At 43.4% G+C, this 25,459-nt stretch overlaps 1 protein-coding gene across 1 annotated transcript in view; it reads left to right on the top strand.

Moving 5' to 3' along the window:
* Positions 1-6,230: 6,230 nt before the first annotated feature.
* SLC7A8 (solute carrier family 7 member 8) overlaps positions 6,231-25,459 on the top strand; it is a 51,534-nt gene continuing 32,305 nt past the window's right edge. The window contains exons 1-4 of the mRNA XM_075828888.1: positions 6,231-6,603; positions 8,703-8,911; positions 23,730-23,934; positions 24,232-24,383. Of these exons, the coding sequence (XP_075685003.1) occupies positions 8,761-8,911; positions 23,730-23,934; positions 24,232-24,383 (508 nt within the window). The 5' untranslated portion in view covers positions 6,231-6,603; positions 8,703-8,760. The remainder of the gene's footprint in view (positions 6,604-8,702; positions 8,912-23,729; positions 23,935-24,231; positions 24,384-25,459) is intronic.

Below are 25,459 nucleotides of genomic sequence, written 5' to 3'. Positions count from 1 at the left end.
CCAGACTGTGCACAGTTCCCGATGAACGTCCTCTACCTCGGGATTATTGGAACAACCAGGAGAAACGGAGGAGAACCTTGGGTTAAGCCCGAAATTACAGAAAAACGGGGAGACCCCTGACGAGTTAATGACCCGGTTATTCAGGGAAAATTCGGCGAGGGGAAGGAATGAGACCCAATCAAATTGACAGTCAGAGATGAAACACCTTAAATATTGTTCCAGGGATTGGTTAGTCCTTTCCGTTTGGCCATTAGTTTCGGGATGGAAGGCGGAGGAGAAGGACAGATCAATCTCCAACTTTTTACAAAAAGCTCTCCAAAATAAGGAAACAAATTGTACCCCTCTGTCAGAAACGATATTGACTGGGGCCCCATGGAGACGCAGAATGTGTTTAACAAACAAAGAAGCTAACGTCTTGGCGTTAGGTAGTTTCTTAAGGGGCACAAAGTGGCACATCTTGCTGAAGCGGTCTACTACCACCCACACCACCGACTTGCCCTGAGATGGAGGCAAATCGGTGATAAAATCCATGGAGATATGGGTCCAAGGTCTCTGGGGAATGGGCAAGGAACGTAGTAAGCCCGCAGGTCAGGACCTAGGGGTCTTGGACCTAGCACAAACCTCACAAGCGGCAACGTAAGCCCTAACGTCTTTAGGCAACCCAGGCCACCAATAGATAGTTTCTGGTAATGAGGTGTTTGGTACCCAAGATGCCAGGATGACCAGATAGTGCGGAGTCATGGTTTTCCCTGAGTACCCTTAGCCGGTATTGCAGGGGGACAAACAGTTTGTCCCCAGGGAGGTTCCCGGGAGCTGAACCTTGATCAGCCGCGATGTCAGAAGCTAAATCAGAATCAGTGGCAGAAACGATTATACCAGGGGGTAAAATACAAGCAGGATCTTTCTCGGAAGGAGGATTGGCCATGAAACTACATGACAGTGCATCAGCCTTAATATTTTTGGACCCAGCCCTATAGGTAACCAAGAAATTAAATCTGGTAAAGAATAGTGCCCAACGAGCTTGTCTAGGATTAAGCCTCCGGGCAGATTCTAGGAAAACCAGATTCTTGTGGTCAGTAAGGACCGTTACCTGGTGTCTGGCCCCCTCCAGGAAGTGACGCCACTCTTCAAAAGCCCATTTAATGGCTAAAAGTTCGCGGTTGCCAATATCATAGTTACTCTCCGTGGGCGAAAACTTCCTAGAGAAGTAAGCACAGGGGCGGAGATGGGTGAGGGAGCTGGTACCCTGGGACAAGACGGCCCCCACTCCCACCTCGGATTCGTCAACCTCCACAATAAATGGCTCCCTTTGGTTGGGCTGAAGCAGCACGGGGGCCGAGATAAAGCACTTCTTGAGGGTCTCAAAAGCCTGGATGGCCTCAGGGGGCCAATGGAGGACATCAGCACCCTTGCCAGTAAGGTCCGTAAGAGGCTTAGCGACGACCGAGAAGTTGGCAATAAATCTCCTGTAATAGTTAGCGAACCCCAAAAAACACTGTAGCGCCTTCAGGGAGGCAGGTTGGACCCATTCCGCCACAGCCTGAACCTTGGCAGGGTCCATGCGGAATTCATGAGGAGTGAGGATTTGACCTAAAAATGGTATCTCCTGTACCCCAAACACACATTTTTCGGTCTTCGCAAACAGATTATTTTCCCGGAAGACCTGGAGGACCTTCCTGACATGCTCCACGTGGGAGGACCAGTCCTTGGAAAACACCAGTATGTCATCAAGGTACTCTACAAGAAAATTACCCAGGTAATCTCTCAGAATTTCATTAATAAAATTCTGGAAGACGGCAGGGGCATTACACAACCCAAAGGGCATGACCAGGTATTCGAAATGACCTTCGGGTGTGTTGAACGCAGTTTTCCACTCATCCCCCTCTTTGATGCGGATAAGGTTATATGCCCCCCGTAGATCGAACTTAGAAAACCATTGGGCCCCCTGAACCTGATTAAAAAGATCCGGAATCAAAGGAAGGGGATACTGGTTCCTTACGGTGACCTTATTCAAGTTACGATAGTCAATGCACGGCCTAAGACTACCATCCTTCTTCCCCACGAAGAAGAAGCCAGCACCTACAGGAGAAGTCGAGGGGTGAATGAAACCCTTGGCCAGGCATTCCTGGATATACTCCCTCATAGCTTCACGTTCAGGACATGAAAGATTAAATATCCTACCCTTAGGAAGCTTGGCACCAGGCACCAAATCGATGGCGCAATCGTAATCTCTATGAGGGGGCAACACCTCGGAGGCCTCCTTAGAAAACACATCAGCGAAGTCCTGAACAAACTCAGGTAGCGTGTTTACCTCCTCCCGGGGAGAAATAGAGTTAACCGAAAGACATGACATCAGGCATTCACTACCCCATTTGGTGAGATCCCCAGTATTCCAATCAAACGTGGGATTATGCAGCTGCAACCAGGGAAGACCTAATACCAGATCGGACGATCATCCCTGCATCACCAGTACAGAGCACTGCTCCAAATGCATGGAGCCAACAAGGAGTTCAAAAACAGAAGTATGCTGAGTAAAATAACCATTAGCAAGAGGAGTGGAGTCGATACCCACTACCGGGATAGGATAAGGCAAATCAATAAAAGGCATTTTTAGAGACATAGCAAATTCCACAGACATGATATTAGCAGATGAGCCAGAATCCACGAAGGCACTGCTAGTGGCAGACCGGCCAGCAAACGAGACCTGAAAGGGAAGCAAAATCTTATTGCGTTTCATATTAACGGGAAATACCTGTGCGCCCAAGTGACCTCCCCGATGATCACTTATGCGCGGAAGTTTTCCGGCTGTTTATTCTTGCGCCTGGGACAGGTGTTCAGTAGATGCTTGTCGTCCCCACAATAGAAGCAGAGACCATTCTTCCTGCGAAACTCTCTACGTTGTCGAGGGGACATGGAGGCCCCGAGTTGCATAGGTACCTCCGAGTCCTCCGTGGAAGAGCGAGGAGACGGGACCTCGGGGGGAATCGCAGGGAAGTCAGAGGGGAAAACATTGAAACGTTCAAGCTGACGTTCCCTGAGACGTCGGTCAAGTCGTACTGCTAGGGCCATAACCTGGTCTAGGGAGTCAGAAGAGGGGTAGCTAACCAGCAGATCCTTCAGGGCGTCAGATAATCCTAACCTAAACTGGCACCTTAGGGCCGGGTCGTTCCACCGAGAAGCTACGCACCACTTTCTAAAATCAGAACAGTATTCCTCAACAGGTCTCCTACCCTGACGTAAGGTCACCAGCTGACTCTCGGCTAAGGCAGTCCTGTCAGTCTCGTCGTAAATGAGTCAGAGGGCAGAGAAAAAACGATCAACGGAGGAAAGTTCAGGGGCGTCAGGAGCCAAGGAGAAGGCCCACTCTTGGGGCCCTTCCTGCAGTCGGGATATAATAATACCCACCCGCTGGTTCTCGGAACCTGAGGAGTGAGGTTTTAGGCGGAAATAAAGTCTGCAACTCTCCCGGAAGGAGAGAAAAGTCTTACGGTCCCCTGAGAACCGGTCAGGTAACTTGAGGTCGGGTTCTAGAGGTGAGGTGAGGGGTACTACTAAGGCAGCGTCACCCTGGTTGACCCTCTGAGCCAGGGCCTGGACCTGTAGGGAGAGGCCCTGCATCTGCTGGGTCAGGGTCTCAAGGGGGTCCATGATAGTGTCAGCGTAGGAGAAATGGTAGACTAGGTATGGGCTTGTTATTATGTAATGGCAGGAAGGAGGTGAAGGGAACAAGTGAGCCCTAATCTACCCACCGCCCTGTCCCTGCCTACTTGCAACGACCCGCCCTAGGCGACGGGGTACAACTTGGCGGCGGTCCCTACGCTGTCCAAGTGCAAGAGAGTACAAACAGGGAACACGCAAGGGAAGGGGCAGTAGCCCACGGAACGCCGCGAGGAAACGGAGCGGTGAATGAGTCAGTCAGGACCAGGATGTAGTGGAGTATACCAACGAGAGCACGGAGCAGGAAGCAAGCCAGGGGCAAAGCGAAGCAGGATAAGCGGAACTGAAGCAAGGCAGAAGCACGGCAGAAGCAGGCTGGAGCAAGGCAGCAGTGGGGCCAGGAATCCAAGAAGAATAACAAGCACTGAGGAAGAGAACACGACAGGTATAAATGGACAGGGGGCGGAGCTAACTCCGACTGACCAGGCCGCGATAGGCTCTCCCACTCCTGAGCCTGCCACCCTGGTTGGTGGGAGCCGGTGTCAGTCTAAGAGGTCTGGCCTCAGGTGTCGACTGATTAATCCCGGGATTATACACAGACGTAGTACCTGGCAGATCCTTTACAGATAGGCGCTGCAATGTAGATTACAGTAACGTTTTTATTTTTAAAAAACGAGCATTTTTGGCCAAGTTATGACCATTATTTTATCCAGAATCTGTGATGGAGGCTCCTGATGGTGTGAACACAGCCGTATAATGGATCAGTTAGGATTCTGTCAGCTATACGTTTTTTTCTTTTTTAACTGGTCAGAATAGCGCAGCATGCAACGCTATACTGAACTTTGAAGGAAAAGAACTAACGCAAGTGTAAACATAGCTGATTATATTCTTAAATATTAGTCTTTCTGAAGTTTGCATATTCTGAAACTACAGATGGCTCTAGAATGTGACTATTTGTCTATTAAACAGAACCCAGGAATCTGGAGAGACAGCGAAACATTCACACTTACACAGTAAATGAGTGTGTATCTCATTTCTCATGGTGCTTTAAGATTAGGTGAATATTTATCAGCCAAGATTGTTTTATTCATATGTGTTATGTCACTATCGCAAGTTTTAGAGATAAACATAGTTGTGAATATTATATACTTGGTGAGACTAGAATAGACCCCTGTCCTGAGAACTGTCCACATCAGACAATGGCCTGTCTCACAGTCTTATGTGCTTCGGAAATAAAAGGCGAAAGAGACGCGTCATGCTTTCTGGATTGTAACTTGGAAGATGCTATCTGGGAAGCCATATGGGTTCTGTGAAAAGCTTTCTTCTTTGTAATATGTAATCACTATATGTGGGCCAAGGAAAATATGCATGGCCTTATGGAGATGCCAAAAAAAGGATTCATAATCCTTATTAAAAAAGCAAACAACCTGCCCAAACCAAGAGAGCAAAACAAAAGGCGGAACAATATCAGACCCAAAAGTCGGTATCCAGGAAAACGGTGACCCACAAATGCTCACAGTATCCCGGAGACGCTGGTGCTCCTGTAGAGAGGTTCCTCCTTTTGTTCCATTTCTATGTTTAGTTCTGTGCTTTGAGTTATTTTTGGGAGTCCAATGTGTGATTCACAAGCCTCAGTAAGGAGGGCAGCTTTCCTTTGAGTTAGGAATGATGGAGTCCTATGTGAGAGTTTCTACCTAATCTCATAGCCAATATGCTGCTGAAGACTCCTTTACACGCAGCATGCTTTTTCCAATGCAAAGATGATAAACATTTAATAAGCCTTGTACGAATTCTGACCAGGGGCTTTCAAAGTTTTTCATTATTTCCAATTATTTGCTATGCAGTTGAATTAAATCTATTCATTTTTGCAATGAGCCATTTCAGGCTGGGAAGAGCCCGGCTATAGTGTTCTCCAAAGGGATGGCTGACCGTAATAAATATCCCTTCTCCAGTGCGGAGACCCTCCAGAAACATTCCATTATACATATGTGTGTGTATGAGCTTTGTACTTCAGGCTTAGTGGCCATATAAGCAATATTACTATATTCGCATTGCGCTAATCTAGGTGGTGTTAATGGTGCTGTAAATCACAATGTCCGCACATTAGGATAACTGCCAGCAGTCCGTTCATTGAATACTGATTTGATCAACAGTGTCTGGGGTGGTCCTGGGTTCAAATCTAACCAGGGATGACATCTGCATGGAGTTTGTATGTTCTACTTATATTTGCGTGATAGGGTAATTGGCTTCTTATTAAATCAGCGCTATATATTAGATTGTGCGCTGGGAGATGGCAATCTCTGCGGAATATGTTGGCGCTAATATAAACAACGGAATAAATAAATATTCATAGCAGATCATGTCATCTCCTTGATACAGTGCCATCAGTTAGTGATTTCATATTCCAAGGGAGGTGACCTTGATGGAATGAGACCATAAAAACCAATATGCCCATATTTGACTGTTCACATTGGCATGATAGATTCATTTTGCTACTAGCTGCTAATGGATCCTGACAGGTTATAGGAAGAAGACTGCTGCCAGTGCATTTGAAACGTGAACGTTCCCAACCATGATTCCGGTATGAACAGAGCCCTACGTAGTGGATCTGCCATTCTAGGACTCCCCAAACATCTGGAAGAGGAAGCAGGACATGGATGTGTCTTAACATCTGGGTGTTTATCTGCCGGGATTGAGGAGTACCAAGCCAAGGGGCGGAGTCTGCAGAGGGAATAAAAGCGCTGACAGGGAGACGGAGACACAGAGCCGAGGACAGCAGGGACGACAGAAGGTGCAGGTGTGAGGAGGAGGGGGAGGAGGACGCCGCACACGAAGCCACATACATGGTGACGGAGACCCGGCGTCGGCACACAAGGGCCCGCTACTAGGATGACATAGCTCCGACCATCCACCACCGACATGCTGCGGGCACCCTGAGAGGAGCTGGTGAGGACCGGGTACAGGGTTCACTTCTGGATATGTATGAGCATCTGTCATAGGGCACCATGGCCACACTGTCATATAGAGGAGACGCCGCAGATGTAATGTAGGACTGCATGTATTGTATAGTCATTGTACAGACGCGGCGTTCACTTGTGCCACCGTATAAATGGCAACCCTCTATTCAGTGTGTGTGCCCATCCTACTATGGTAGGTGCCAATCATGATGCGCTGTTATGATGTAGAGAAAACAAAGTCAATTTCGTGCTGCTCACTTTACTGCTCATTGATCCAACACCGTATATTAGATACTCGGCAAACGTCACATGAATTGGTGGCTATTTAAAGGGGATATGTCCTACAGTTCACAAATATATGGATGGTCTGTGGATTGTCAGAATACATTCACCGGGCTTGAGATTTCTAGTCACTCTGTTTCCTATTATGGAGAATTGAATTTTCTACTGGGACCATATAGTAGAGCCTGGAAATAAAATATAGCCTGTTTGATGCTTTTGGGTACACCACTCCATCACTTGCTGGTTTTTAACAATATATTCAATTACTGGGACCCTCAACATTTGCTCAGTATAACAATGTCCCAGCATTGGCTTATAACCAAGCACATGAAGTGTTAATACAATAGCTGGAGAGGTTCTATATAGTCATTCACAGGCCTTCATTGTGACCTACTATAGAGATTTGACAAAAGATACCCCCGCGCTAGTCATAGACCCCCACAAATATATTACTGGCAATAAACTCCGTCATTTACCTCTTTAATATGAGAGACCCCTTATTATGACCGGGACCTAGAGGTACATAAGGGGATGACTGTATTATATAGATAGTAGAATAGGAAAGCAGAACTTATACTTGACTTTAATAAAAGAGTTCTAATAATATTGACCGATATATATGTGTTGATGTATGGAGAATATTTGAGATAAATATTGAAATTGGGAGAAGATCTTTTTCTCCACGCAGCAGGCGTTCTATATCTCTCTTGGTGATATTGTACACACTCCGAGAAGTCTAGTTTTCTCTGGGTATAGAAATGTTTACATATATACGACAATGAATGGTAGATATAGAACCTTTTATGTACTGTAATGGATAAAGTTGAGGGGATACTCTTAGATTATCAAAGTTTGCAAAAAAAATTTTTTTAGTACTGTGGAGGTGTAGCAATATGTCCCTTTTATCTGTAGTTAGCTGATCGTTCTTAGCATAGAGTGCCTGCGGCTGACCGTAACAGAGATATGACCAGATGAGTCCCAGTTGCTCAGCAAGATCTCAACAGGTTAAAGTTTTTTGGTTTTTTTTATATTCTTATTCTGGTTTCAACTGTAGAAATTTTCAGAACTTCTACAGAACAAAAGGATTTGAAATGCAGTAGTGCAGATGAGTGAGAAGATTAGAGACTTGCAAATAGAAAGCAAATATTATTGATCCAAGTCCCATATGGGAGACAAGGCAGGACAAAACAGGGAGGAAAGAACAAAAGGAAGAAGGGGGGAGGTAAGGGAGAACTGGAGGTTGGTCCCTAATCACAAGAAACCCAAACCAAGTCTCATCCAGAGGACTGTGTGATCCAATATGGATCCCATATTCGACTAAAATGGTCCAAGGAGTTGTCATAAATTCCATTGTACGAATTTCCCTCGTTCTGGTCAACAAGTCCATGTCCGTGGGGGGTGAGGGCTGCTTCCATTTCCATGCAATCAGAGTTTTAGCAGATGTAAGGAAATGTTGAAACAGTCAATTTGAATGTTTCCCTATTGACTTGGGAGGGACATTGGGCAAATAGTGCAGGGGGTCTATACTCCTGTTGTAGTATAATACTCCCCAAACCCCTGACCTCCAACCAGAACGGCTTCACGAGGGGGCAATCTCAGAAGATGTGAATTAGGGTGCCCTCATGACTCCGGCATCTCCAGCACATAGAGGGGATGTTCGGATTAAAACTGCGCGAGAGAGCAGGGGTATGGAACCCAAACATAAGGATATATTCTTATTCTGGAAGCGTAGGACATTTGTAACATTCATGCCAGTATATGAGATTTATTACTGTGTCTGATTTTTGCAATTATTCTTATGCACAGGTCTTGTGGGTAAAGAACTATCCGTTTCTGATATACAATTGTCAATTTGCCAGACAAGATGGCAGAAGGTGCCCGACTACGAACTAGTACTGAGAAGCTCCCTGAAGAGCAAGCACAGGATTCTGGGTCAGGTTCTAGTGCTGGAGGAGGAGGTGGTGTGGCTCTTAAGAAGGAGATCGGGCTAGTGAGTGCCTGTGGCATTATAGTAGGTGAGTGTGACGTTATGTATTTTTTCAGTATGGATTGTGCAGATGTCATTGTTGGTTTTCTGAAGCCTATGCTCTCACTCGTGTCCGCAGCTCTTACTGGTTTCAATACTGAGATGGCCATTCATGTGGTCTTTATATTGGTGATGGAACCCATTAGTTCAAGACGTTCGGGGGCATCCCAGCTCCTGCACTTCAGACAATGTTACATTATAGCATGTCTGAACGACATCTTAGGCAAATGCCATAGTTTGAAAAAAACATCTTTACTATAAATTGTCCCATATTATGAAATATTCTTGCTGGTATAAGCTTAGAATAGTGCTCGCAGCAAGGGCGTAGGGATATTTTACATAGGTGCAATTAGTCATGCCGGTTACAGCTTCCTAAATAATCTAGGCGAGTTCATACACTATATAGTTAGTTAACAATTTCAGTAATAACAACCATCTGATTGCTCAAATCTACTTTGTGACCAGCTTAGGCTTCGTTCACACCTGCTTCAGGGCTCCGTTCAGGCGTTCCGTCTGAGCTTTCCGTGAGAACAGAACCCGGACTGAAACGAACGGAAACCATAGGTTTCCGTTTGCATCATCACTGATTTCAATAGTGACGGATCCGGTGCCAATGGTTTCCGTTTGTCTCAGTTGTTCAAGGGTTCCGTTGTTTTGACGGCGTAGACTACGGTATTCATTGTCAAAACGACGAAACCTTTGCACAAATGAGACAAACGGAAACCATTGGCACCAGATTCATCACCATTGAAATCTACGGTTTCCGTTTTTTTCAGTCCAGGTTCCCTTCTGACGGAAAGCACCGATGGAACGCCTGAACGGAGCCCTGAAGCAGATGTGAACGAAGCCTTACCAGTGCAAGTTAATGTCAAGAGTCACATTTAAAATCTTAAAGATATGTCAGATAATGTTATTTGTTGGGGTCCATGGCCCTACTCGTTCCAGAACAAAGTGTCCACATGCTGCAATCCCTTTGTACTAGTGACTGATCACCTTACAGATTGATGACTTCTGACATTTCTCAGTAACATGCCAGAGGATGTTTAAGGGTATGTGCACCCGCTTAACCAAAAACGCCTGAAAATCCAGAGCTGTTTTCCCTTGAAAGCGGCTCCGTATTTTCAGACGTTTTTCTTTAGCAACTCAAGTTTTTCGCCGCGTTTTTTACGGACGTTTTTGGAGCTGTTTTTCTATAGAGTCAATGAAAAACGGCTCAAAAAGTGACATGCACTGCTTTTTCTCGGGCGTTTTTTTACACGGCCGTTTTTCAAAACGGCCTGCGTAAAAAAACGGCCCGTCGGAACAGAACACAGTTTTTCCCATTGAAATCAATAGGCAGATTTATGGAGGCGTTTACGGCCCAAAAATAAGCCGTGTGCACATACCCTAATGGTGAACCATTACTATAGGCCGATTTCACATTTGCGTAATATGGCTGTATTTTAGGGTCTATATTATGACCACAACATTACAGGTTTTATTAAACACCATCACTATAGATCACCATTGAACAATATCTCAATTCTTATCCCCAAAATTACCACATTGCCTCGTAATTTTTGAAGCCCATGTTACCTTGGTACCAAAATCTGCCTCTTTCATAGATTTCTATGGTTAACATTAGTAGATATCAATATCGCAACTTTTTTTGGCCATTGATTGAGAAGCAGGACAGGAGGATACAATCTGATTCTTTGTAGCCTTTCCTCAAAGGACTAAGATTTTAGCTGCTCTTCTGATAGGGGGATGAAGGGTCACAGTGTTTGCTACGGTACTATGTACTCTCTCAGGCCTCATTCACACGACCGTAAAAACTCCCGTTATTACGGGTCGTAATTACGACCCGTAATAACGGGCTCATAGACTTCTATTGGCGACGGGTGCCTTCCCGTTTTCTCACGGGAAGGTGCCCGTGCCGTTGAAAAAGATAGAACATGTCCTATTTCAGGCCGTAATAACGGCACGGACAGTCCATAGAAGTCTATGGAGCTCTCGTAATGACGGGTGGCTACATGTGTGCACCCGTCATTATGGCAGCGTTGCTAAGCGACGTCAGTAAATAGTCACTGTCCAGGGAGCTGAAAGAGTTAACTGATCGGCAGTAACTCTTTCAGCACCCTGGACAGTGACTACCGATCAGAATAAACCTGTAAAAAATAAAAATAAAAGACGTTCATACTTACCGAGAACTTCCTGCTTCCTCCAGTCCGGTCTCCCGCCCGTTGCCTTGGTGACGCGTCCCTCTCGACATCCGGCCCGACGTCCTGGATGACGTTTCAGGCCATGTGACCGCTGCAGCCAATCACAGGTCAATCACAGGCTGCAGCGGTCACATGGACTGCCGCGTCATCCAGGGATGTCGGGCTGGATGTGAAGAGAGGGACGCGTCACCAAGACAACGGCCGGGTAAGTATGAATTTCTTTAACTTTTATTACAGAAAGGGCTGTCCCTTCTCTCTATCCTGCACTGATAGAGAGAAGGGGCTGCCGATTAGTGCAGTGCTATTTTGCCGCCAAAAACGTGCCCGTAAATACGGGTGGAATACGGGTGACACTGGACCCATATTTACGGGCACGGGTCCGTAAATACTGGTGCAAAACGGGTCGAATACGCGTGACACCGGACCCGTATTTACGCCAGTATTTACAGGTGGGAAAAAATACGGTCGTGTGCATGAGGCCTTAGGCCAACGTAAAAAAACAAAAAACATTAGGTTATTTTAATTTAAAAGACTAGAGAAGGCATTGGTAAAAAGAATATGTCTATATGTGTATGGCCTCCTGAACACGACCGTAGCCATGTGCACGCCCGTGATTTTCGGGTCTGCCGGCAGCAAACTGTCAGCCGCAAGCCACCTGCAAATCGCGGGCAATGCACATGATCGCGGCCATTATTTTCAATGAGCCCGGACCGCAGAAGACGGCCGTAAAAAGACATGTCCGTTCTTTCTGCGATGCGGGCTCCCGGGCCATGCACAGACCGCAAAAGCACGTTCGTGTGCATGAGGCCTAAGCCATTGTTTTCCATTATACATTCTTCATTATCCCAAGGTCTTTTAAACACAGTGTAAAATGTGATAAAATAGATACTCCGTATAGCTTATATCCTAATACTGTGAGTGGTCCTTTATCTAAGGGTCCGTTCACACGGCGGATTTTGCGTGGTGGGTCCTGCCACAAAATCCGCCGCGGAATCATTCCTGCGGTCGGCAGGAAGATTCCTTCTCCCATTGACTTCAGATCGAGCAGGACACTTCTTTTTCCCGCTAGCTGAAAAAATCAGCTACCGAGAAAAAGAAGCGTCCGACTCCCATTTAAATGAATAGGAGGCAGAATTTTGCGCCAAAAATTGCGCCGTGTGTACAGGGCCTTATCATTACAGAAATGGAGAGGGACTGGTATTTGGATTACTAAATCTACGTATGCTGCTATTCTATTTTACAATGGAGGACAATGTAACATTTACATGCAAATAATAGCACTGCATAATACATAATGTTGCGTGCATGATGGTTTTCATGAAGCAAGGATATATACCTTCCACCCTGCCCACGACTCTTGTCCTTCTTATCAATGGGTGCAGATGGAGGGGAGAGGGGAAGGAAGTCACATGTTGTCGGTCACATGACTCCAAATTGTAGGAAATGGCTAGTTTATATTGCTGACCTTGCCTGACGTGTGTGGCACAAAGTGGAGTGGAGCACTAAGTATGTGATGTACAAAGGGCACTTTGTCATTGAGGTCCGTGAACTTTTGTACAATACAACAGGCATTAAATACTTAACCAACTAGTTAGTTTATCTATATGTACACACATATACATTAGATATATATTGTGCTTATTGTACATTATGAGGAAAAAATTTCTTCTACGCTTATTATCAGGACCAACATTAGACTTTCTTTCCATAGAGTATTATTTAATTGTTTAAATGGCGTCATACAGCAATGAAATATGTATTTTAATGGAAGGAGCTTCAGAATATATTGGCCCTATAGAAATAAAGGTTTAGGTCTTGTTGACATCAGCGTCCCCCTTCCGTTCAAGGTTTCCGTTAGACCTTTCCGTTGGAGGAACCCATAAACAGCCTGACGCTGATGTGAACACAGCCTTATACTATTTTATAACACATTTTAAAAAAATGTCTAGTATCTTGTGCTTTTTATGTAGCAAAATTATCATAAATTTCTAGTAAACTGATACCCTCATGAATATCCATTTATGCCACTCACAAAATGGTTGACAGAACATGATAACGAGGCTGACCTTTATTTAACGGCTCATACCTGCAATTTTCTTCCTGGCCTTTCTGCAGTTTTCTTTAAGCTTTACTCATGTTTTTACATAATTTGACAGGGTTGTGTATTTTCTTTGACCTGGCCTGTGACACACGTCTGCATCTCTCTCTTTGCATCAGATCCAGTGTTATAAAGATAGCAGCCTGTCATGTCCTAGGACTGCGATTCTCAAACAGTGTCAGGAAAAATGTATGTCACCATAAACAGGTTGGATGTCACAGTACATTTGTGATAAAGCAGAAATTCTCTCATACAACTTCATGTTTTGCACTGCCAGATTTTAAAAATATTTATATTGTGATGAATTTTATTGATTTGCCACAAAAATCTCACACGTTAGCAGGTATTTCGTGCGTCAAAAAGGGGTAGGATTTATTGAACCTTTTATATATATATATATATATATATATATATATATATATATACATATAAAAGATCCACAATAAATATGTCGTTACTTTTATTTACAACCCTTTTACATTACATTAAGGGTATGTTCACACGGCGGGGGTCCGTAACGGCTGAAATTACGGGGATGTTTCAGCCTGAAAACATCCCCGTAATTTCAGCCGTACCGGCATGTGCAGGCGCTTGAACGCCGCGTCAATTACGGTCGTAATTAGCGCTGCTATTCATTGGAGTCAATGAATAGCGGCTCCAATTACGGCCAAAGAAGTGACAGGTCACTTCTTTGACGCGGGCGTCTATGTACGCGCCGTCATTTGACAGCGGCGCGTAAATATACGCCTCGTGTGAACAGACAAACGTCTGCCCATTGCTTTCAATGGGCAGATGTTTGTCAGCGCTATTGAGGCGCTATTTTCGGGCGTAATTCGGGGCAAAAACGCCCGATTTACGTCCGTAAATAGGCCGTGTGAACATACCCTTACAGTGCAACCCCCTTCTCGAAAACAAGCTTGCCTGGTGATCATGTGATTGCCGCACATCTGGCTGTTGGCCGGGCATTGCGTGTCTAGTTAGGGTATGTGCACACACACTAATTACGTCCGTGATTGACGGACGTATTTCGGCCGCAAGTCCCGGACCGAACACAGTGCAGGGAGCCGGGCTCCTAGCATCATACTTATGTACGATGCTAGGAGTCCCTGCCTCGCTGCAGGACAACTGTCCCGTACTGAAAACATGATTACAGTACGGGACAGTTGTCCTGCAGCGAGGCAGGGACTCCTAGCATCGTACATAAGTATGATGCTAGGAGCCCGGCTCCCTGCACTGTGTTCGGTCCACTACTTGCGGCCGAAATACCTCCGTCAATTACGGACGTAATTAGTGTGTGTGCACATACCCTAAGACTATGTTCACACCTTTTTTAATGGAAGCCATGACAGAGCCTAACCTGTGTTGAATTCAAATTCCCCATGCTGATTCCTCATCAGAATTCAGGTATTTGTGGCAGTCTGTATTATGGAGCGGAAGGCACATGCAGTCATAAAGCAGGGCTGACCTGGAAGTTGCAGAGAATTTAATAATTTTAATGCTCGAGCTTAGGAAAGTTTCTGTTCCATTTAGAAATATAAAAAATTTGCTGTTCCTTTAGTCCCTATAAATCATATATATTTATATGTGGACTGCGAGCCGAAACTAGGAAAACAAATGACATAAACGATTACAATCACAGCACTGCGGAATATGTCGGTGCCATGTAAATAATTCTTGTTGGGCAGCTACACGGCAATAGATGTTGTACTACTGTACATTTCTCTCTCCATACATTGTTGAGACCCTTGATCTGTATTTCGCTTCCCCCTCATGGTATCATACTTGTGTTCGCCTTCATTCTGCATTATCATAATGAGCATGACCGCTACTTTTTCACATTTTTCATTATCTGCCACCCTTCCCCCATCTCTGCATTCCCTTTCTCCCATCCCCAACAGATTGTGGTATCTTTTCAGCCAAACCCTTCACATTTTACTCTGAATAATAGATGAGTGGGTCACGGGATGACTATTTATAGAGACCAGTGACGCCAGCAGATGTGGTAATTCTGTATACAGCACTGGTGGTAACAGAGACTCAATGTTGTGAAATGCTTTGAGTGTTTTTAGTAGTATACAGCTCCAGTTATACTCACATGTTACATGCTGCAACAAGACATATAAAGACCAGCCTGAATTTAGATTGTAAGCTTTATGACGATTACCTTGACGGTACCATTGCATTGATGCTCACCTACAAAAACCATTTTTCCTGTCTGAAATCTTAGGGTATGTGCACACACACTAATTACGTCCGTAATTGACGGACGTATTTCGGCCGCAAGTCCCGGACCGAACTCACTGCAGGGAGCCGGGCTCCTAGCATCATACATATGTACGATGTTAGGAGTCCCTGCCTCTCCGTGGAACTACTGTCCCGTACTGAAAACATGATTACAGTACGGGACAGTTGTCCTGCAGAGAGGCAGGGACTCCTAGCATCGTATATAACTATGATGCTAGGAGCCCGGCTCCCTGCAGTGTGTTCGGTCCGGGACTTGCGGCCGAAATACGTCCGTAAATTACGGACGTAATTAGTGTGTGTGCACATACCCTTACACTTTATTTAAAAGCATTTCCTGCTAACACAAAAAACAGGTTCTTAAATCCTCCTCGTCCGTTCCTTTGTTATATCTGTTTTTGGGAATGTTTGTAGATGATAACCAATGTAGCTGCCATTATAGTTCCCATAGGAGATGCCACCCAGCATTCCCAATTACCTTCATATTGCTGTGTAACTAAGCAGATTTACCCTCCGTCCTTCAGCAAACCTAAACAAATACCCATGTTGGGTCCCTTCTTATGTTTTTTGGTCTGAACAGCACCCCCCGCTGTATCCTCTGCTGTTTATTGAGCGCTAATAATATTGGAGAGGTGAGAGGGTAAGGGTATGTTCACACGGTATTTTCAGACATAATTCGGCCGTTTTACGCCTCGAATTACGCCTGGAAAAAACGTCTCCATTACACCTACAAACATCTGCCCATTGCTTTCAATGGGTTTTTACGATGTTTTGTTCCCACGAGATGTTATTTCATGCGTCGCTGTCAAATTACGGCGCTTAAAAAGACGCCCGCGAAAAAGCAGTGCATGTCACTACTTGGGACGTTTTTGGAGCCGTTTTTCATTGACTCCATTGAAAAACAGCTCCAATAACGTCCGTAAAATATGCCGCGAAAAACGCGAGTTGCTACAAAAACGTCTGAAAATCAGGAGCTGTTTTCGCCTGAAAACCGCTCCGTATTTTCAGACGGTTTTGGTCACTGCGTGTGAACATACCCTAAAAAGTCTCCAGTGAGATTATGGCAGGAGAATGTCTTTCCAATATTCCAATATTATAAGATACAGGTAATCCACAATAATTGTGTATTGCAGATGTCTGCCAAACAAATGGAAAAGATTTGCCTAAATACATTTATTTTTGTAGTTACTTACATCTTTCTATTAGATAATTGGAATAAAGACGCCAAGGACGTCACAATAAGGCCTCATTTACACGAGCGTATTATACGCGCGTGCGACGCGCGTGCTTTTCACGCGTGTCGTACGCACCTATAATAGTCTATGGGGCTGTTTAGACGATGCGTGAATTTTGCGCTGCGTGAGTGCGTTGCGTAAAACTCATGACATGTTCTATATTCTTGCGTTTTTCACGCAACACGCACCCATTGACTTCAATGGGTGCGTGAAAACAACGCATGCCACACGGACGGTCCTGCGTTGCTTGCGCGAAAATCACGCAAGAGCTGTCAAAAGGATGAATGTAAACAGAAAAGCACCACGTGCTTTTCTGGTTACAAACATCCAAACGGAGTGTCAAATTAGAGAAGAGCGCACCGAACTTCACCGGGTTCGGCCGAACTCGTTTTGACCGAACCCGGCAAAAAATGTTCGGGTACGCGACGTCAGGAGACAGTCACTGCCCACGGTGCTCAAAGACTTAAACTGTTTCAGCACCATGGACAGTGACTTTCGATCACAATATACATATACGTGTAAAAAAAAACAGAAGTTCGGACTTACCGATAAGTCCCGGCTCCTTCCTCCAGTCCGACCTCCCGGGATGACAATTAAGGCCAAGTGACAGCTGCAGCCAATCACAGGCCAAGCACAGGCTGCAGCCAATCACAGGCTGCAGCGGTCTCATGGCCTGCCGCGTCATCCTGGGAGGTGGGGCCGGATGACAAGAGAGGGACGCGTCACCAAGGCAACGGCCGGGAGACCGGACTGGAGGAAGCAGGCAGTTCATGGTAAGTTTGAACGTCTTTTTTTATTCACAGGTTGGTGTATATTGTGATCGGAACTCACTGTCGAGGGTGCTGAAAGAGTTCCTGCCGATCAGTTAGCTCTTTCAGCACCTTGGACAGTGACGGGCGTTGACTAGCCTCATCTCTATGATGGCGGCTGCGCGAAAATCACGCAGCCGCGCATCATACACGGATGACACACGGAGCTGTCAATTGCCTTTTGCGCACGCAAAACGCAGCGTTTTTTTGCGCGCGCAAAACGCACACGCTCGTGTAAATGAGGCCTAACTTATACTCCTGTTAAAGGGCCACTAGACCTGATGAAAAGAGCTGCTAATATTATTCCCACACAGGTATGTCATCGTTGGAAGTTTCCAGGGCTAGAAATATGGAATATGTGGGGAAAGATTTTTTTTCCATTACTCCTTATTATTAATATCATTAAAGAACACTCAGTCTCTGATGGTTTATAACAGAGTGCAATATATTACACCCAAATATACAGCCAATGTGGATAAGATCTAATGTACATTTATATCCCTTTACTGGATAGAATTCATTGTGTGCTGATTTGGAAATCCCATTACAAATTCCACCACTTCTATTGCTGTTATTTCTTTGCCCTCAGTGTTTGAACTTCAGGGAACTTTCATGGTAACTCCAAGGTATGAAGTTCATTATAGTGTCACAGAGTTCATGATCACCTGGCAGGTGTAGGCCTCTTATTCCTTATTATTTTTCAGGATTATGAGATAGAAAAAGAGCAAAGGTTCACAAAATGCAATATCAAGCAAATTTAAAGTGCAACATTTTAATACGAAGGGCAAAGTTAATGGTTGTAATTCTTAACCATTTCAGTGCTGCTTAGGCTGTGAGAAACACATAGTACACTGTAACAGCAGCATTGCGGTTCAACAAACAGCTATTTTTCAGGTTGCCCATAAACAAACTTTTTTAACTTAATGCAATGAATATTTTAGATTATAATAAAGCCCACCAGATAGACTAATATTGCAGATGACCTGTCACATGACCGTTCCAATATATATATATATATATATATATATATATATATATATATATATACATGCAAAAAAACAGCAGCACTCACAAAAAAAACATGTGGCGTCCGGTTGCCAAGCAAGTAATCCCGATCCTAGGGATTGTATAGATACATGAAGATCGGAGCTCCAAATACCCTGCGTAGTCATAGATTTAAAACATGTGCAGCCACCACTAGAGGGAGCTTAGGCGCTTACTGTATATTGTTTATACATCAAACTCAAAAATAAGATGGTATGCAGTGTGCTCCAAAGCTCCCTCTAGTGGTGGGGTCAGCTAGCATGTTGTCTTTTAAAGGCAGTCTGTCACCACAAATTGGCCTATAAAATCAGCAGCATAGTAAGATAGTGTACTTCACTGTACTGCACCTGAATAGAACGCTGTTTTCCTTTTTCAGATGTGTGGCTCCGTTGCAGAAATATACGTTTATTCTTTATATACAAATAAGCTGTTTGGAGCAAAGAGGGCGTAATCGTTGCTCCAAAATGCTCTGCCTTCTCTCCCCATTCCGTCCCTCCCTTCCTTCTCTGATTGACAGGGCCAGGCAGTGTAGCATCTGTGATCACGCCTGGCCTTGTATTCTCCTGAGCGTGCCTCGGGTTCTGAATCGCTGCATGCGCAGTACAGCACTGAAGTTTCACGGGTCAAATCGACTTTACTGTACATGCGCCGATTACGTCACACTATACCTGAATAACGTCTATGCGGGGGATTTTGGAACCCTGTATTAGATCTGACTGCTTTAAAGATATATTAAGAAATTATTCAGCACAGAATTTTGGACCTAAAAGTGACATGATGATAAAGAGCGGAGATTCAATTTAAGCAGGCCATGCACATGGTTGTATCAGCTGAGCATCCATGTTTATTTCAAGGGGAGCGTGGAGTAAGCAGCTACCAGAAAACTCTTGCAATGCTTGTCTCCCAGGGGGACAAGGACTTTGGCATGTTGAAATTCAACATGTCCGATCCCTCTGCTGTCGGGACTGTTGGGCTGACGCCATACATATTAGATTCCTAATCCTGCAGAAATCAGTGTGTTTGGACAATATTTTCTAATATATATGGTTACATTTAGCGTAACAAACTGAAATAATTCAGGCGGGTTGTGCATACAAAAATTTTGCTCTGCAATCAAACAATATCAGTCTTGAGTTGTATGTGTAAAAAGACTACCAATTTAATTGTACTCTCTCTCACCTGAAAGAAAATGTATTCAAATTGCTTTAAAATGTTTGTCTGACAATGTGACCATAGACCTTTTTTTTTTGGTCGATAGATCCGACAACAAAATGCATATGGGACCTGGTAGTTGCAAGGAAAAAGTTGAATCCCTTTGTTTGACATGGAGAAAAGCAGCATCAGAAGTGTCTCCGAAACATGCTTATTTTGGGGATTTGTGTAATGATAACGGTCAGCTGTATGGGATTGGATGAGTTTTGTTCTAATGCTATTAATACGCGTTAATAGATGCTTAAAGGGGGTTCTTCAATTTGGAAAACCCATTTTCATATACCCTATCAGGGAATTAGGAATTCATAAAGGGATTCCTCTGCTCAGGACCCTTATATCTTGGCTTCCTCTGGAGGACCTGTTCTGTCCTACATTACACAGACAACCCATTGATTTGAATAGGCACTGTGTAATGCTTAATTTCCCCTGTGGTGGTGCTGCAGGGAAACTCAACACTTCGGGCCCTTTTACACAAGCCAATTATCGGGCAAACAAGCGTTCACGTGAACAGGGTTCATGTAAACAGGGCAATGATCCGACGATGAGCGAGCAAACGCTCCTTCATCGGCTGATTGTATTGTTTATGCTGCAAGAAATATTATAGTTGTCGGCAGCTCATCTCCTTGTGTAAACAGGGAGACGTGCTGCTAACATGATAATAATGTATGAGGACGAGCGATTGGAGTAAAGAGCGCTTGTCCCCATGCTATCTCCTTGTGAAGGGAGCAAACGAGCGCCGATTAATGAGCTGTCTCTTAGATCGACGCTCGGTTAAATAACCCATGACGGACCATGTAAGAGGACCCTTACTATCATGTTTCCCCACAGATTACAACTGATCAGTGGGCGTCCCAGCAGGGGAACAGTTATAAGTTTATTGTCAAGGGACCCTTCTAACAAGTAGGGATTGTCGAAAGTGGAGAACCTGTTTAACTTTTCGATTGCATCAGACTATGTGAGTTGTGTTCGCAATGTTACCTTCCTTATTGCAGACTAGTGCATTTAATTAAAGTGTTATCAGTCCTACTGATTTCTGCCACTGATAATCCATGGCTGTGTTATTGCATTTTATAGTAGTCAAAAACATTCTCTACGGGAGGGAGACTGCGCAATGTACCTTCAGCCCTCTGAACATTGATTGGCATTCATTCTTGACAGTAAAATTATTACCGAATGCCACACCCTACAGTCCAATGGTTGTTTTTGTTTATACACATATATATATATATATATATATATATATATATATATATATAAAAAAAAATATTCTGATGTACTAGAAGACTCAACTGTCAGATTATTAGGTTTAAATTAGAATGGGTTGCCTTTGGCCTTAAGTGGTTGTATCATCAACCACTTTAATATGATAGTTGCCAGGAGATGAGCTGATCGCCACAGGTCTGGCTCCCAAGACCCCCGGAAAACCGCTTATTCAGCCAGGGAGAATTTGTCTCTTTCTGCTTATTTTCCCTGCAAGTGTCCGCTACAGGGAAATGTAATATTATATAACATCCATGTAATAGGGCACGGTCCGGGTCCACTAGAGCGATAGCTGCTGCTTGTTAGTAGCTTGCCACCCCAGCTGCAATTCGCAGGTTGCTGCGACTGCAACACTACAGTCACAAGAACTTCTTCAAGTTTGGATTTTTTTGCAATTGTAGGGCCGCAAATCGCAACACTGTCACATTCACTTTCCTTAATGCAATGCACACCACAATCTTTGGCTGTGTCGCAGTTAAAGTCGCTTTAAAAAGCTTTAATACTGTAAATATTCATCTTCTGGTTGTAACAGTCATCTACCATTAATTGGTGTAGCGTGTAAATGTTCCTTTAGAGCAGTGTTTCTGTTTCTACTCACGACTGGCATATTATGTCAGGGTTTATTCTCACTCTTAATGCTACTATTTATGGAAGAGTACAGTATTACTAAACTCAACAATAGAGACAGTGTGTATCTATTCGCCAGCTTGGAAAATTCTGTTCTGTTCCATTTATTTCTATGAGTGATAGAATTATCTTCCTTCTCTTTATTGTAAGAAGATTGCGAATGTCTTTCTGTACTAGTTTATAGTCACAGGAGTAGCACCCCGATCGACTCATTTATGGGGTCAAAAGTGTCTTGTTTTATACCGCAAAAACACGGTATGCGAAAGCATACTGGTACGACGTATGCCCAAAGCACAAACTTTTGGCATACGTCGGGTGAATGGGGGCCTATGTATATGTTCGTCATGTGCACCGGGACGTTTTCTGGTGCAAATTCCGAACGTAAGGCTCAGACGTGGTATGAACAGAACCTAAGTATAAGTGAAGTCACTAGCAGGTACTTCTACCCAGTAGTAGTGTCTTGCTCTGACTACTACTGGGTAAAATAGTAGTGTTTAATTTAATTTATCCATGGCGAAAAGAATAGTGCCATGCTTCACTCATCTCCATGTGGTATCCTGCCTAATCCATTCCTCAAGGTTGTTATGTCTAGCTCTTCTCATTCCTGGGGACAGAAGGAAGTGACATTTAACTCTTTCACAGGACATGAGGAGATCCTTGCTTCAGTCATTTGTGTGTACAACACTAATGTCCAATGTGGTTACAAGGGTAATAAGTTGCTATATATATATATATATATATATATATATATTAGTATAGATTTGCTCTAGATAGCATTCTATCTGGTTCTAATTCTGGTCTACAAATAAAAGGTATATAAGTAAGGTTATAAATAATGATAAAGTGCTGTATAATGATGTTTTGTTCCCACTACAAGTAGATTTTGTACTTATTTTATTAGAAGGTTCATTTTTTTTATTAGCCAGTTTTACATAGTTTGCAAAATATATAGACACCATGCAGTCAAATATGTTTGGAATGATTCATACATACTTTCCTACAATCTAAATAACTTTTCCTGCACCGTTTCTTTTAGGATTATCCACAGGTAGGTAAATTCAGGTCTCATGATACCCCGAGCTGTAGGCAGTTATAATACTTATCACAAGACTGTCTGGGTTTAGATCTTATAACATGCTGAACCTGTAATAGGATTCTGTGCTCCCTGGAAGCAGTGAGAAATCCTTTTCGTCTTTCTTGAACTTTTCCATGACTTGGTACTTTAATGCCAATGTAACTTTTTTTCATATAGAATTTGTAAAATCTAAGTCAGCAAATCTCAAATTGGTATTAGAAAGCAATTAACCAAAAAATAATGTAATGTTAAGCTGAAAATGTACAAATCTTACAAAGTACGTGTCTCATCCTATAAGTCAGGAGTCTGAAAAACCATAATAAGATTCTATGAGGACTCTTGTATTGTCATTTAGCAAGGGATAAACTAGTATACAGTATGTATGAATTGTGCAGCCTAGGTGCCCGTAGACTTAGCGGATTACCACTAAATTCTGCAGTTTTCAGCCAAGTACTTAACCTGTACTTGCTGCGCAACAGAAAACCACATCGTCCCACCAAGTTAATAGTGTGCAAGCAACCTAAACATTAGGGGGCGGCCATTTTCTGAATGAATTTTCGTTCACGGTTGGTCTGTGAAGACTGTTGTTCTGGACAACAACTCCATAAGTTAAAACGACAAATTACCGATTGCTATTTACCTTGACCTGTGGCCTGGTCTGGTCTTCTAATGATATGTAGATCTTTTGTTTGGCATGAATGACCATACAAGACTGCACCCAACAATGACAGATAAAAATCCAACAGAGCAGCTAACTTTTCCACAGATATCTGTCTTCGGTCGATGTTTGTCACGCTCGTTCATGTCATAAAAAGGTTTCGACAGTTAGCCAAAAATGGTCTAAATTGTTGTTTTCGGATGACCAAAATCTCTAACGTATGGCCAACTTAAAAGCTTGTTATATAATTATTATATTATTCATAATCTTTTCCACTCTGCAGATTTATGTAACCTTTTGTCTATTATGTTGACCCCACTAATGTACAACGAATTCTTGTCTTTTAGGAAATATTATCGGCTCTGGAATATTTGTGTCTCCAAAGGGAGTACTTGAAAATGCTGGTTCAGTGGGTATGGCCCTCATTGTGTGGATTGTCACCGGAGTAATCACTGCAGTAGGTGCTCTCTGTTATGCAGAGCTTGGAGTCACCATACCCAAATCTGGAGGAGACTATTCATATGTTAAGGACATCTTTGGTGGACTAGCAGGGTAAGAGATGGCATTTTATATATCATAACAATTATAAAGTGTATCATTTTTTCTATTGAAACCACAATAGTTTTTTTTTTTTTTGGGGGGTTTTTCTGCACCCAAAAAAAGGGAGGGGGGGACCAATTTATTCTAATTAGGGTCAGGGATCGGAGATTATGTATCCTTGTGACCCTATATTGATATCATTGTTTTTTTTTGTTATTCATCTTATTGAAATAAATGATTTAAAAACGAGAAAAAAAAGAATGTGATTTTAGTTCAGTGTTGCGACAATTTTTTTTTTTTGCTTTGCAGTTTCCTCCGGCTATGGATTGCCGTCCTAGTAATTTATCCTACAAACCAGGCAGTTATTGCATTGACCTTTTCAAACTATGTACTACAACCTCTCTTCCCAACGTGTTTTGCACCTGAGTCGGGACTCCGTCTGCTGGCCGCTGTCTGTCTATGTGAGTATATTAATCTGTTGCTGATGACAATTTCCGCTTGATGTGTTGTTTACTGACATGCTGTCGTCTTACCCTGCAGATTACAAATACACATAGGCAATTTAGGAAATGTAGTGCACTAGTTGGAGACCGGAAATATTATTCTAGACATCTATTAGTATTCTGTTACAAATATTGTAGAAGGGTAAATAGATCCAACTGCAGAAGAAAATCTGTGTTAGTGTACGCTGCTCTAATGCTTTACAACTGTCATTCAGAACTAAACCTTGGTGTAAATGGCATCATCATGAAAGAGTCACATTGCCAGTGTAAAAAAAAAAAAAAAAAGAAGTGTATTCATTGTTAGCAAAGGCTGTAAAAAAGCCAAACGGCTATGCTACTTTATTCATAAAATGTTACTGTAGACAAAACCATAATATAACTGCCCTATCCTCTTGGCATCTGTTGGACTAATTTTAATCCACATAAACTTTATTAGGCTCTGAGAGTTATTTATAATGTGATGATGACAGATATTATCTCTTTATCAATTAATGGAAAACTGTCTGTATTGCGCATTCGTATTTGTTCCATATTTTTTTACACAAGTGTGAAGGAGTCTTTAAGGCCCATCTATATGGCCAATAATCGGCCGAACAAGAATTCGTAAGTTTATTGGCCAGTGCAAACATGGCAGCGATCAGCCGACAAACAATCGGGGTGTGCTGCCGACAATTGTATTAACGATTGTTCATCCCCATGCAGTAATAATGGGCATGTTAACGAGCGCCAATCAACCATTTATATCGATTGGTGCTCGCTATGGGCAGAAATCTGCCTATGTAAACCAACCTTTAGACTGAGGTACTTGGGTCCCACCAGATGAAATGACTCTGTTGACCCACCCTCTAGCTACACAGAACAAATGCCCTTTGTCTTCCTTTCTAAACTCTGATGTTATCATTACAAACACAGGCATATCATTAGGAAAGACTGATATGTTATTTGTAAACCCCCCCCCCCAAAAAAAAGCCGAAAACTATCAAATCCATTCACCAAGTGAGCCATTGTTGTTCGCTGCTGGACCTCTAAGATCC

This window comes from Rhinoderma darwinii, chromosome 1 (genome assembly GCF_050947455.1).
Source record: "Rhinoderma darwinii isolate aRhiDar2 chromosome 1, aRhiDar2.hap1, whole genome shotgun sequence".
In the NCBI taxonomy this organism is placed as follows: Eukaryota; Metazoa; Chordata; class Amphibia; order Anura; family Rhinodermatidae; genus Rhinoderma; species Rhinoderma darwinii.
This window is presented reverse-complemented; position numbering and strand designations above follow the sequence as displayed.